Here is a 15,937-nt window from a genome sequence, read left to right on the forward strand (position 1 = left end):
CAAAGACATGCAGGTTAGATTGATTGGCCATGCTAAATTGACCCTGCATCAGGGCATTAGCAGGGTAAATATATGGGTTTACAGGAATAGAGCCTGGATGGAATTGAGGTTGGTGTATACTCGATGGGCCAAATGGCTTCCTGGACTGGAGGGATTCTGGGATTCTATGAATCACTTATTCTACAATTGGGTAGCCTGCTGACACAGCATGTTGCTCCAACAATGCTAAGAATTGCAAATTCATGGCCTGAGACACAGAGTTCTCTTTCTTGGCCATGTCACCGAAAGGGTATATGAAGATACATTTAGATGTTGGCTCTTCTCTGTTCCAACAGCTATTTTGAAAGGATCTGACTTAACACTTTGAAAGTTGCAATTTTATAGCTTATAGTGGAGTGTGGATCACAGCTCTAAAGATAATATTTTCTCTGTCACTTTGGCCTAAAATATATTACAGCAATGTTAGTGTTTGAAATCTCTAATAGGTGCTTATTTAAAACAATCAATAATCAAATAAATAAAAGAAGTCTAAGTTTTTCTTTTAAGTGAAGCTTTCATGTAATTTGAAAACAGAAGAAAACCCAAGCCAGAGGTAGACAGCTTATAAAACTTTTTATTTGCAAGTTTTTGTGTAATACAAGCAGGTGCACACTGTTCCAAAAGCTCTTAAATGATTATCTACAGCATCCATTAACATCACTGCCAAACAGTTAATAGTTAATAGGAATTTGCTCCAAGTGATGGAAAGAACCGCTGCAATTTATTTCTTGTATTAAAAGTACCATTGAACATTAACAGGACAAAGGAAACTGGAGCACTGCTAGAAAAATATGCAGCTCTATGGAGGCCACGCTGCTCTGCGGGAAATCAATTTAACGTTACTCTCCAAAGCATCATTCCATTCTGCAGACACAAATAACAAAATTGCATCTAAAAGGATCAAATTTAGAAATGACACACGAAATGCACGATTTCATCTGCTGATAAATAATGTATCCAGAATTTGTCAGATCAGCTCATAACTGTCCCCTGTATTCAGATACTTCTATTAAGGAAATTGTAATTCTTTATACACAAGAGATTTTCAATACCATGGTTAATATGAAACAAAAGTACAGTCACCATATTATTACATTAAATAGAAAAATGGTTAATGGTGATGAAAAGAACTAAACACGCAGACAATGCAAATTGTGTAACTTTCCTTGCACATTTTGATAATTCTTATACAATGTATTTCTTTTACAATTCTTATACAATATATTTAAGGGGTACTACCTGGGCCTTTTTCTGAATGTCCTTTCAACTAATGAAAAAACTGCAGACACCAACCATGGCACAGATGGGATTTCTTTTGCCTTACTGCAGCTGACCCCTGAACTAAAATCCTAAGAGTTCCCTACTTTGGAGAAAAAGTAATGATATCCATTTTGTCCTTTACTCACAGCCTCCCTGGGACCACAGATTGAGCTGGGTGAACTGGAAACTTCTGCAAAATCTCTGGCATGGCATCCTATGGCCAGCTAGAAGATGTACTAGCAGCCTACACTGGTGCATACGTCATGCCAGGCAGCACCTAATCTCTCTGTCTCTCCCTGGGCGGGAAGCTGAAATCTTGTGATTATTGCATGAGGGTGGAGATTTGCATTGTACCACTCCAACCCCTGCACAACAACTTGCTGAACCACCAAATGACTAGTTTACAACAAAGGGATGTTTCTGTATTGAATAATTAGAATGCTAAATGGGGGAAATGTTATAATACATGAGAATACTACAAAAGCATTTAACAAACCCACCAAATTCCAAATGGTTTGAGAAGAATGAGTCACAAATACTTACACATTTTGATGGCCTTCTTGAGGTATGTCTGAATAGTTCTGATGTCATCTTTTTATTTCAAATTGCCAAGTTGCTTTTGGACTTGTATTTTACAATAATCACAAGAAGTCACATGGGCAGCGACTTCCATGGGGAGATTAAATGCATTCACAATCCTTCCCAGAATATTGCACTACCTGAGGCATATGCAGAACAATCTTCAGCTTATGTGGGACAAATGAGTTAAATATACAATTGTCTCATCCACCTGCTCAAGTTCAAATAAAATTAACATATTAAAGATGTTTTGACTGTGTATGGGGAAGGACGATGTTGGCAGTTCACTCTGTTCCACATTAGATACAGTACTGTTTTAAATAATTACTTCTCACAAGCACCTACAATTTTACATTATTAGACTCTGACCAGAACAGCAACACAGTAATAGTTTCAGGTACAGCATTAGATCTCAGAAGTCAGTGCGAGAATTAATGTAAGTCAAGCTAGTAGGCTAAGGCCACAAAAATGAAGAATCCAGTAACTTGGCTGCCGCTATTTTTGGTCAGCATGCTCAAATGTCTGATAAAAATTTCCATCAGTCCAATACTTGAGGAAATTAATGCTGTTCAGTCTGCAGCAACTCTCTGTTTGGTGGTGTCATATGACCGGATCATATCACTCTGAGAAACCACACCATGTTCCTCTTGAGAAAACGCATAGCCATCTGAAATAAGACAGAATTATTAAACACAACTGATATGATTATCTAATGGTATGTTTGTATTGTGAAACCACTTACAGGTCCAGTTAAACGATCCATCTTAAATTATACAGCAACATACAGCATTAGTTGCTGCAACAATCTAATGTTCTAGGTTCATATAGACTGAGGTCAGATGTACCTGATGGAAAGAGATGATTCACGATGCTAAGGGTTTAAGGTGTAAAGGAAGCTTAATGAATGCATGTTCAATTTTATTTTCTGGAAACAAGACTGAAAGGTGATCCAATTGCAATAGAATCATCCAAAGTTCAAGATTATACAAAGAGATTTGACAAAACACTGCCAACCAATTACTTTCTTATATTGAAGGATTTAAATAACAAAGACAGAAGTTAAAATTAGGAAGTTTGTTATAAACCAGGCAGAATAGCAATGGAAGGGAAACCTTTAAAAGGTTCAAAGATTCTTGAAGCATTAATGGAGAGAGAGGGGATGGAGAAATGTGGTGAGAGCTGTTATCTTTGGTCCCTCAAACAAACACAATTCCCTAGACATCAATTCCATCCATCTTCCTGGCCACTGCCTGAGAATAAACCAGATTGTTTGCAATCTTAGCACCCTGTTTGACTTTGAGCTGAAATTCTTACGCAAAGTCACCTAGCCTGACTATTTTCATTGTCACGACACTGCATGTTCCAACCCTGCCTCAGCCTATTTGTTACCGAAACCCTCACCAGACCTTCTGTTACCCTTCAACAATTCAAGTGCTGTCCTGGCTAGCCTCCCACCTTTTACTTTATAGAGGGCAGAATTTTTTGGATGGTGGATTTTCCCACTCCATCATCAAAAGAGTTGGCATGGAATGCCAACTTGCCAATAACAACAATCCTGCAGCCATTTAACACTAAGGTGGAAACCCCATCTCAACTTTCTAGTCCTAGTATGTGGCAAGGTCTGGGGTTACAAACAATTTCCAGATTCTAAATCCTGGAATCCAGGGCCAAGTAATTGTGAGGGGTTTTGTGGCAGGAAGGGAAGGGGAAAGTGAGGCTGGGGGGAGGAGGGAAGGCATCCAATGTGGAAAGGGGTTCTTCAGGCTCCCAACCCCTGTTGGGCTTTATCTGGGTCTTTGATTTCCTGTTGCTAGTTAGGGGCTTGGGCAGGGTGGCTACCCTCGGCCTCAACATCTGTGCGTATATGTGTAAATTGGTCAGGGGCTAAGAAGCTACCCAGGGAATATCACAGACTGCTTTGCTGGCAAACCTGCTGCTCAGGGACTGTAAAGTTCTGCCCATAAATATTCAGAAGTCTGCTGCCCATAACCTAATCTGCAGCAAGTTCTGCTCTCTTCACTATTCTGTTCATTGACCCAAATTAGTTAGCAGTCTGGCAATGTCCCAATTTTAAACTTTTTAATCCCTGTTTTCAATTCACTCCATGTCCTTGACACTCCCCATCTATGTAACCTCCTCCAGCCCACAAGCTTTGAAGATATTAGGTTTCCTCCAATTATGGCATCCTGCACACCCTTGATTTCACTTGTTTCACCTTTGATAGCCATGCCTTCAGTTGCATATGCTCTAATTAGTGGAATTCCTTGCTACCTACAGACGTTTCTCTCTTCCTTAAAACCTATGTCTTTGACCATAGGTGGCTCAGTGTCAAATTATTGTTTGGTAATGCTACTGTGAATCCCAAGGTACTGCCTTGGGATGTTTTACTGTGTTCAAGGTGTCGTATAAAATGTTTAGAGGTGGTGTTAAATTATAAAGGAAAGCTTGCTTGGGCTATCAATCCCTTCCTGTTATTATGTCATTCTTAGGCTCTTTGTGCTTTTTGAATTGATTGCGTACATTGTGGGGCAGTTTCTAAGGAAGTCAGTTACTTTATATTGGCAGAGGAAAATGTTACGTAAACTAGCATTTGCCAGGTGTGCTGGTGGCTTGTATGGAAAAGCTAAGCAGGTCATCCGACTAATGACCAAACAATAAGTCTGCCTTTGATGTCCATACGATATCTGGCAGCAACAGTGCCATCTCACTTTGTGTGAACTTAATGTAAATACAGTTTTAAGTGAACTTCAAAATTGCCACTTACAACGACTGTCTAGTTGTAGGTTGTCCCAAAATCTTCTCAATGTCAGAACTATAATTTACATGAAACAATTGTGGGAAAAAATATGCAATGAGGTAACTTGTGTATAATTTAGTGCACAGTTCATCTTATAAACCTCAATTCCAGTGGGGTTTGATCAATGATAATTCGGTTATCAATTCAAAACAAATATTAACAGAAATGGATAAATTATAACTAAACTCAAGGTTTCTTTTGTTGATTTAACCAAAACGAAAACAATACTATACCCCACATTTAGCCATGTAATGAATGGATAATAAATGCCACATATCAGTATAAAACTTCTGGTGAGAGGGTGTTTGTAATTTAAACAGCCTGCTCTTGTTCCTATGAATGTAATTTTTTGCAGAAACAGACTTGCTCTTTGTTTCAGCAAAGCTGTATAGCATTCTCTTTTCCATCTTCGATGTTACTGTTTTCCTTAATTTATTTATTTGCTTCTTTCTTCCCCCTTCACCTGTAAGTGGTGATTAATGCAAGTCAAGTACCAGTCAATCTGTGGTGTCTCATCTAAGTGGCCACTCTTCACCTAAGAGTGGGTGAGTGTTGATAGTCTACCAGGTTGATTCTGTCCTAAACTAATTTCATTTTCCAGCAGGTGTAGCTTGGCTTAGTTGATAACCATCATCTTGCTCAAAGATTGAGAGTTCAATCTACCCTCCAAGCTGCAGCATTATAGGTACGTTGATGCTTCCGTGAGGTGCTGAGGGAGGCTTACATTGTTGAAAGTGCCACCTTATGGATGAAGCTGAGGTTGTTCTTATTGTTCATTTGTTCAACATGAACATTAAGCAGGAGCTGTCAATCTATCAACATTCTTCCCTTAACCAATATAGACAAAAATAAATTAAATGGTCATTGATCTGGTCACTGTGGCATTTTTCTATTTGCAAATTGACTGCCATGTCTGCAAACATAATGATAACTTCAAAGTAATTAAGAGTACAGGTACAAATTTGGAATGCTTCTAAAACTTGTAATAATGTGCTTTCTTGATGCAAGCCTTTGTTTTAAGGATGACTAGTCACTGACAGCTATAAAAACTTTGATCTACCTTAACTCAAAGGTGCTGAACTAACTGTCACATCACGAATGCTTCTTGGAATAAGAAATGGCTAACACAGTACAGACTGGGTACCAAACCTGGGACCTCTCTGACCTCTATTGGGTCAATTCAATAATCACAGAAGTATCTGGAGAATTTAATTCTTTTTGATTGTTTCTTTAAGCCCTAACCTTAACCAAGACAGCAGGTAACCAATTCACAGCCCTCCGCCAATGCTCTTTTCTTACTATTGACCACAGAATGTCTATCCCACCTTTTGATCTTCCTCTGCACTGATTACCTAATTGAGATATTAGTTTTGTTGTGGAGAAAGCAACTACAATTTAATCTACAATTAAAACTCCTCCCTTGAACAGGGACAGTCCTAGTTTGAAGCACACACCCTGGGGACTTGGGTTGGTGTGTATTTGGACAGTAAGATTTGTTTCACTTTTCTTTTTCCATTGATATTTCACACCTAATAAACAGCAATAAGGTTAACGGCTGATCACAGATGACACATACAACGCTCCAATTTATAAAACGGAACTGGTCAGAGTGGAGACCCTCACCTTGTGGGCATTAGACCCCTTAGTAAAAATTTAAAACTTGATATAGCATTTTTCTAAAAGCCAATTTTAGTTTGCATGTACCTGCAATGCTTGTTCATTCTCAGAAAATGAATCCAGTAACAATGCAATTCCTGATACACATAATTTTTTTTCACAATAGGGTTTGTTATATTTGCTCATAGTTCATTAAAATTACTCATCATTGCCTCCAAAGTGCCAGCTTGGCCTTTGGTCAACTGAAGAAGAGTATTTGAGGACCAGGATCTCAAACCCAAGACTAAGGTCATGGTTTACAGGCAGCAATGATCCCCATCCTGTTTATGTTTGGAGACCTAGACACCTTAAAGTGCTGGAGAAATACCATCACTTTCACAAAATCTTCCAAATCCAATGACAAGAAAAGCAGCCCAACAACAGCATCCTGTCCCAAGCCAATATACCCCACATAGTGGTATAATTCATTCAAAGCCCAGCTTCACAAGATGAGACATGTCATTTATATGCCTGACACCAGATCCCCAAAGCAATTGCTCTATTTGGAACTCAATGACAACAGGGGATTCCAAGGAGGATAGCAGAAACACTTCAGGGATATCCTCAAAGTATCCCATCCCCACCGAATCATGGCTTATGACCAACCAATATGAAGGTTTATTGGGGAGGCATCAAACATATCAAGAGATTTAGTTGGTAACAAGCAGAAGTCAGAGAGAACACATAAATCTCCTAACAACTCATCTGTCCAACTCTTCAAGCACCACTGGCCCATCTTGTGACAGAGTCAGCAGATTATGCTTTGGACTTATCAATCATCTCAGAATCTATCAAACTGGAATGGAAGCAAATCATCCTTGAATTTGAGGGGCTGCCTAAGAAGGCGGCTAAAGCTGTGAGAATGAAATGTTGCATTTTGTAGCTATTTCTGACTGAGAGGTTGAAAATATCACTTTTAATTGCTGGTCTTTACAGCAATTCAGCAAAACACAAATGATATAAACAGGGGACTTTACTGGATCTCTTTTATCAACATGACTTTGGAGCTGGTGGTCAGACATTGCAGCATAATGAGGATCTACTGTACCGCATTTCAGAATAAAAGGATTGCTAAGCTATAAAATTCTATTCATGTTTTAAAACACCCAAATATCCTTTCTGCCCCTCTCTCTGTCCGACAAATGCCTTACATCCTTAACCAAATAAAGAAAATTCTTACTGCTTTATAATTGTTTCATTCAATTTGCCTCACACTGATTTCTGCTATCAATAGCCAAGTAGCAAATAAGGCAGTGCACACAAACAACAATACTCAGTCATCATCTTCCGGAATATGGGTGCAGCAAACTACTAACTCAATTACTTATTAAGCCCATATCAGAGAGAGAATGGATTTTTTGTATCAAAATAGAATACATGTGTGTATACATGCTTTCCTTTACCATCAGTCATTTAGTGGTGTCATTATTACAGGTTAGAGACTAGCTAAAGGTTTGGACAGGCTTGGCGTCTTGGCCTTAGACCCTTACAGGATGTAAACTGATATGTATCATGCTGTGATGCTATGGGCTATTTGAAATGGATATCCTGAATGAATGTGGAATAAAGATACATTATGCAACTTTAGTCCAGCATTCAGTATTTCAATGATGCTATCCTTCAAATGTCATTAGTGAGGTCAGGTGTGGAAATCTTGAGGGATGTCTATTCCTTAGGAAACTTTTCCAGAGGAACTATGCAACTCTTTTCCCTTCCTGAATCCTAAATAGCAGGGCACAAGTTTGCACCTATTACTGTTTTTCTTCCTCCTTGATTTTAACTTAAAACTAAATGGCCTCTCTGCAAACAGTCTGGAATTTGCACTTAGCATGAGAGGTTAACATTTGTGAATTATCAAACAGAGAAAAGAAAAAAAACACCAAACTTACCAAAAGCATAATCACAAAGCTATCATTACACAGTTTAGGCTACTGCAGAAAAGATTTTCTAAAAGGAGGAAAGGGAAAAAAAAATATAAAAGCAGACACCCAGTTTTGTTTTGGAGGATCGGAAAATAATGTTCAATGTCCAATGGGTGAGTAGGAAAATGCAACTCATTGTGTGGAGGTGAATTATATAAATCAAGAAAGTCCAAGATTTGTGATGAGATGTGTTTACTGCTAACAGCAATGCATAAAATTAATAGAATTGCTTTGAGGTGTGTAGGCTGGGTAGCCTGAGATATAGTAGGGTATGGTGGTGCTGAGTGGAGGGGTGTAGGGTGACCTGCTCCCAAAAACTATCCAGTGTCGCTTCTGGAGAGTACACATTGTAGGTTTTGGCCAAGGGGAAGACTGAGCTTGCCTTTAACCCCCTCCCCACATGATCTTTAACAAGCCACTGTTCTGGCAATATCCATGAGCCAGGTATGTAGGTACGAATATACAGCTCGTTTAGATAAACAGGCAGTTATCACTGAAAGATTTTAAAAAAAAATACTACCCAGGGAATTGAAACTGGAAGAAAGGAGAGCAGCTGCATTTTCAGCAAATGCCCAGCAGCTAAATGGAGTGAAGCAAGTTTACTCAATTGCGAAGTGAAAGTAAGTATTAATAGATTCAGGGCTCCTTGATAGGCTCCTGGGCAAATTATGTGAGACCACAGATTGGACAAACAAATATTTGGTAGGGTATAAGATGAATATTTCTGTTGTAACACCAAAAATTCCCCTTCAGAAATCCAAGAACCCGGTTTGCTTTGGACGTTATCTGCTGAATCCCCATTAAGATTGTTTTTAAATTTGACAGTTTTGGAGCAGTTTCTTTGGGTTGAACATACAATTGGCCTAAAGTCATTTTGGGACTACAAAACAACAAGACTTCTCTAAGCCCTTGATATTAATAAGGAATGTGGGGCAGGATGACTATAACACAATCAATAATAACATATCCCTGAATTTGAGAAGAGACTACTGAAAGGAAACAAAAACAAAATCACTGTCACCATAAATCTTTTCAGCTAATGATTGATGAAGTTTACCACATGTCTCCCCATTCAACAAAATAAAGTATGGAAAGCTGCCAATGTTATTGGGAATTCTGGATTGTCAGATAATTATTTTTGAGGGTCTGGGTGCTTTACGCATTCAAAGGAATATGTTTTATTCTTATGTTTTGTAGAGACATGGTTTTTCTCTACAGCACCATTCATGGGGGAGAAAACCCTAGAATAATCCTTATGATCTGTTGATTCTGCATCTGCCTTAAGGATTTTCATTTTTTTGCCCATCAACATCAATGAGTTTAAACTCAATTTCAGATGGACATTCCAGGTACAATCAGTTTTTTCCTCACTGGATTATAATAATTGTAATAGGCCATTACACTGGTTTATAGACTTCAGAACATTCACTACACTCAATATTTCAAACTGAATGTTCATTCAATTCCAGCTGGGCAGTTTACTCACTATATCCAATCTGTAACAAAATTACACCTAAGGGAGATGGGACAAAAAAGTACTGTGTCACGTGCATCACCAACATAAAGAATCCACAAAGTGAATTCTCCAACAATACCTCGGAGGACAGGGGTGGGGAGGGATGCTTAAAAACAACCTTCAAAGGGGATTCCACATTCGGCAAATAAAATCCAAAGCAAACAGGGTTCTCGGATTTCTTGGACCTCAGTACTGCTGCACTGGTGATTATGTGGCTACATCTCTGCAATGGAAGTCAGCTGTAGCTCAGTGTTAGCATGCTACAGTCTGAGTCAGAGAATAGAGAGAAAAACAAGAAATGCTGAATCAGTGGAGATGTTAAGAAGGGTGATCAAAAGCTCAGTCAAACTGGATGGTTTTTAAAGGAGGAGAGGAAGGTGGCGAAGGAGACAAAGTGCAACCAAGATGGCTGAAGGTTTGGCTACCAATGGTGGAGTAAAACAATAGAAAGAAAGAGAAACTTACATTCAATATAGTGCTTTGCACGATCACTGGATGTCTCAAAGAGCTTTACAATCAGTTAATTACTTTTGAAGTGTAGTCACTGTTGTAATGTGGGAATAATGATCGCCAAGTTATTCACTGCAAGCTCCCACACATAACAATGTGATAATGAGTAGATAATCTGCTTTTGTGATATTAATTCAAGGATAAATATTGATCAGGACATGGGGATAACTCCTCTACTCCTTTTTGAAATAGTGCCAAGGGATCTTTCAAAAGACAGTGCAGTGTTCCTTCAGTACTGCACTGGAATGTCAGCGTTAAGTTTTGTACTTGAGCTCTGAACTTCTTTTACTCAGAAGGTTAGCAGGGAAAAGGGGAGACGCAGATAGAGATTGGCCAAAGTGCAAATTGGTATCAAGGGCCCGACTATCATTGAGCTATTTGAAGAGACTACAGATGGCTTCAGTAAGGTCAGGATGTTGCAACCTGCAAGCCACTTATCAGTCGAAACTAGATGTCAATATGAATCATTCACAATGATACTGAAAATAATAAACAAAGATCTCACAGTGTCAGGGACCTGGGTTTGATTCCAGGTGCCTATCTCTGTGGAATTTGCACATTCTCCCCATGTACGCATACGTTTTCTTCCAGGCTCTGCTTTCCTCCCACCCTCCAAAGATCTGCAAGTTAGGTGCACTGGACATGTTAAATTGCCCCTTAGTGTACCATGATGTGTAGGATATGGAGATAGAGTCTGAGTGGGATGCTCCAAGGGATAGTCAGCACAGACACAATGGACAGAATGGCCTCTTTCTGCACTGTAGGAATTCTATGATTCTTTCAGATAAAGACCCTCTGGTCTATCCAGCCTGCCCCTCAGAATTCCAATACATTGTGTCAGAATATATACTCCCCACCCATTCTGAAACCATGTGATCTCCCAGGAGAGTTAAAAAAAACAGATACAAACCCAGACCAAATTGGGAAAAGAAACTAAGGAATTCCTGTCCAACTCTCCAATAGTTGGAGTCATATCCGGCACAAGGGAAGATGGTTGTAGTGGCTGGAGGTCAATCACCTCAGCTACAGGACATCACTGCAGCCGTTCCTCAGTAGTGTCCTAGGCCCATACATTTTCAATTGCTTCGTTAATGGGTTTTCCTCCAAAATAATGTCAGAAATGGAGATGCTTGTGGATGATTGTACAATGTTCAGGACTTTTCGCAACTCCTCAGGTAATGAAGTAGTCTGTGTCTGCATGGAATAAAACCTGGACAACATTCAGGCTTGTGTACACAATATTCACATCACTCAAGTGCCAGACAATGGCCATCTCCAACAAAAGAGAATCTCAGTTTCTCCCTTTGACTTTCAACAACATTACCAAGACTGAATCTCCCCATCACCATTAACTCGAGGTTTTTGATCAAAAATTTAATTAGATACTCTGGATACAATAAAAGGTCGAATAATGTATCTCCTGACTCCCCATAACCTGTCCACCATTTACAAGACACAAGTTGGGAGTGTGATGGAATACTCTCCACTTTTCTGGGTGAGTGCAGTTTTAATAACACTCAAGAAGCTCAACACCATCCTGGCCAATGCAACTCACTTAATGAGTTACATATTCTGGCCTCACCAGTGATACACATGCAACAAAAACAATAAAAAAAATCATTCTGGCACTAAATTCTCTGAAATATCGACTTTTTGAAAGGAGAGATGTTACCCTAGCCAAAAACAGGTCCAGGTTTTTGTTTGAAGAAATTCGGAGAATTGGCATTCAGCACTCAAGATGGCCGCTTGTTCCAGAGATCAGATATTCCCAGGGAAAAGAAATACCCGCTGGCATGTAACCCAGATTTGGTCTTCTACAACTTAAAATTGTGATCACTTGTCCTCTATAAATTATTGAGAGGGTCAAACTGTCAACTGGAATCTAGTTCCAGTTGACAGGTTAGAATTAGATTAATTCTAAACCTAGGATTCAGTAAAGTGTAGATTCTCAACTCTTCTAACTCATCTTATTAACTAAGATACTCAATACTGGGAATTGGTCTAATGACCTTTCTCTGCACTTGTAAAACCTCAATAGCACCCATCATGTGAGAAGGCCAAAACTGGATACGGTGGCCAAATGAGGCTTGGCTGATGTTTTATACAGGCCAAAATATCATTTCATACCCAATTGTCTTACAAATGCATCCAAACATCCTGTTTGTTCTAAATATCACTCTGTGGCATTGCTTATGCACCTTGCTAGATATGTTAGAATGCTCAAATTTCTTTTTCCTGAAGGGTGCAAGAATATTAAGCTTTCATCTGTTTTCATACGTAACACTGACCTTAACCAAATTAAATATGATTTACCAATCCTAAGTCCAATTGCCCAAAATGTTCAGATTTACCTGAAGCAGCTAGCATAGTATATATTTCGAACAACTTGCATACATCTTAGTATATCTGCACATGGTGATCCCTACACCAACATCCAGATAATCAATGAAAATAAGAAAAATCAACTGTCCCAACATTTAATTCTGTGGGACAAACAGATCCAAATCCATCCATAGCTGCTTTTCTCTTAAATTCCACCAATTTTCAATGCGGCTCACTACGTTACCACTAATACTGGAAGCTCCAATCTTGCATATGAATTAGGATAAGGGGTAGGCCACTCAGACCCTTGAGCCTGCTCCACCATTCAATAAAATTATGGCTGATCTAATTTTAACCTCAACTTTACATTTTTGCCTACCCCAATAACCTTTCATTCCCTTGCTCATCAAGATTCCATCTATTTCTACCTTCAAAAATTCAGCCACTACAACCTTTTGAAGAAGAGAATTTCAAAGTTTCACAACTCTCGGAGAAAATGTTTTTCTTCATCTGTCGTAAATGGATGAGCCCCTTAGTTTTAAACAATGCCCCCGGGTCTAGATTCTTGCACAAAAGGAAACGTCCCTTTCCTCATTCATTCTGTCAAGACCCCTCAGGATCTTTTATATTTCAATCAAATCGCCTCTTACTCTTCTAAACACCAGTGGATACAAGCCTAGTCTGTCCAGCCCCTCCTCAAGATAACCTGCCCATTCTAGACATTAACCTAGTAAACCTTCTCTGAGCTGCTTCCAATGCATTTACATCTTTCTTTAAATATGGAGACCAATATTGTACTTCAGGTGTGGTCTCACAAATACCCTATATAAGTGAAGCATAACCTCCCTACTCTTGCGTTAAATTTCCCTCACAATGAACAATAACATTCTATTAGGACCTCCATACTAACCTTTTGCAATTCATGCACTGGGACAAACGGATTCCACTGCATCTCAGGACTCTGCAGTCTCTTACCATTGAGATAATGTGTTTCCTTTTTTAAATTCTTCCTCCCAAAATTACAATTTCACATTTTCCTCACACTATACTCCATTTCCTAGATCTTTGCTCACCTATCTATATCATTTTGTAGCTTCAAAGTACAGGAATGAGATAGGCAATCTGGTAAACTGGTGCAGCAGCAGCAATAATCTCTCCCTCAATGTCAACAAAACAAAGGAGATCATCAATTTCAGAAAGCACAAAGAAGAAAATGCCATCTACATCAATGGGGACAAAGTAGAAAGGGTTGAGAGCTTCAAGTTTTTAGGTGTCCAGATAACCAACCACCTGTCCTGGTCCCCCCAGGCCAACACCATCACTAAGAAAGCCCACCAACGCTTCTACTTCCTCAGAAGACTAAGGAAATTTGGCATATCAGCTACAGCTCTCACCAACTTTTACAGATGAACCACAGAAAGCATTCTGTCTGGTTCTATCACAGCTTGGTATGGCTCCTGCTCTGCCCAAGGGCACAAGGATCTACAAAAGGTCATGAATATAGCCCAATCCATCACACGAACCAGCCTTTCATCCATTGACTCTGTCTACATTTCCTGGTGCCTCAGCAAAGCAGCCACATAATTAAGAATCCCACGCACCCTGGACATTCTTTCCTCTACCTTCTTCCTTCGGGAAAAAGATACAAAAGTCTGAGGTCATGTACCAACTGACTCATGAACAGCTTCTTCCCTGCTGCTGTCAGACATTTGAATGGACTTAACTTGTATTAAGTTGATCTTTCTCTGCATCCTAGCTATAACTGTAACACTACATTCTGCACTCTCTCGTTTCCTTCTCTAGGAACTGTATGTTTTGTTTGTATAGCATGCAAGAGACAATACTTCTCACTGTGTGGTAATATATGTGACAATAATAAATCAAATCAAAAACCTTCAGAACTTACGTTCCTGCCTATCTTTGTGTCATCAGCAAATTCAGCAAACATACCATTGGCCTCTTCATCTAAATAATTTGTTTAAATAAAAGCATTCTGGAAGTCTAAGTAGACAATATCTACTAAGCTTCTCTTGTCCACCTATTTCATATCTGCTTCATAAAAATACAATTAGATTTTATGATACATCTTATTTGTCTTTGTGCATCACCGTAGCTTTTTCTTATCACACTCCTTTCTTTTGATTTTGGGTACTTAGTTGTTTTCCACGGATTTTTTATTCCTGTTCTTAAATCTTTCCATTTGTGTGTTACATCGGCCTTGTTACCACACTGTCAAGTTAGTCGTCCCTATTTTAAAGGCATTTGCTCTTCTGAAATCTGGAAAAAGTTGCAAATTCTCAGCATCCTCAGTCTCTTCCTCTAATTTAAACATGGGGAAGAAGAAAGTCATTGCCTTCAGCCCCCACTACAAACTCCATTCCATGGACATCAAGTCCATCCCTGAGGCTAAACCAGACCGTTTGCAACTTTGGTGTCATATTTGACATGGAAGTAAACTTTCAAATCACTAGAACTGTTTGTTTCCACTCCATAACATCACCCAATTCTGTCTGCCTTAAAGGCCAAAATATGTCTTTCACAGACAGCCTAGCGAAGCAGGTGAGAAGAAAGGCTGAGAAGCACAGATGTTGCTGGGGAACAAAATGATGGAGAAAGGTGGCATAACTGGTGAAGGGAAGTGGAACAGGAGAAAAGAGCTTGAGAGAGACCAACACAATTCAACTAAATATCAAAGTACCAGAAGAAAATACTAAAAGTAGGACAAAGATTTTTCAAAAAAATTCATTTTAATGTTGAAGATATATTAATAGTCTGTGGATTCTCATATTTTAACTTGTATTTCTTGTAGTTTACACATGGATATTCTCTCTTATGGAGTATACAAAATATTGGTCAGGAAAAGCTTGACTGGTAGTTGAGTGTGTGGTTAAAAAGAAAATCACTGAAAGTTAGGACAGCTTCCAGTTTACACTTGTATGGAAAGAAAATGATACTTCCATGTAAATATAATTGGTGTGGCACAAGGTAGTGGAATACTTACGTGACAGACCATGAACGGAATGGGTCCGGACGAGGTTTGAAGGTGTTTTCTTAAACACTCTCTTTAGCAGATAAGCACGTTCATTCAGACTATAGAGCAAAATAAAGCACATGTCAATCCCACAAGATAGCAAGTAGAAATCCAGGCCTTTGACATGTTTTGAGATCAGCATATAGGTCTTAACTTATATGAGAAAACATCTGGCATATAAATTCCCATAAAGAGCATAAAATCAAGAGAAATGTTCACACTAAGCTGCAAGTCCAGGTGACTCACTGAGTTTGCAATCAAAGAGTAAATCTCCTTAGTCAGCAATTAACATACCAGGAGTAATT

General features: G+C 39.0%; 1 protein-coding gene across 3 annotated transcripts in view; it reads right to left on the minus strand.

Moving 5' to 3' along the window:
• Window positions 1–601: 601 nt before the first annotated feature.
• The window catches only part of atp8a2 (ATPase phospholipid transporting 8A2), a 443,947-nt gene continuing 428,611 nt past the window's right edge, over window positions 602–15,937 (minus strand). For all 3 annotated transcript variants that reach the window (XM_080197362.1, XM_080197361.1, XM_080197363.1), the window contains 2 exons: window positions 15,603–15,691; window positions 602–2,545 (listed from right to left, as the gene is read on the minus strand). In XM_080197362.1, coding sequence (XP_080053488.1) covers window positions 2,448–2,545; window positions 15,603–15,691 — 187 coding nt within the window. In that variant the 3' untranslated portion in view covers window positions 602–2,447. The remainder of the gene's footprint in view (window positions 2,546–15,602; window positions 15,692–15,937) is intronic.

This window comes from Carcharhinus amblyrhynchos, chromosome 10, assembly GCF_965287045.1.
Source record: "Carcharhinus amblyrhynchos chromosome 10, sCarAmb.v2.hapA, whole genome shotgun sequence".
NCBI lineage: Eukaryota > Metazoa > Chordata > Chondrichthyes > Carcharhiniformes > Carcharhinidae > Carcharhinus > Carcharhinus amblyrhynchos.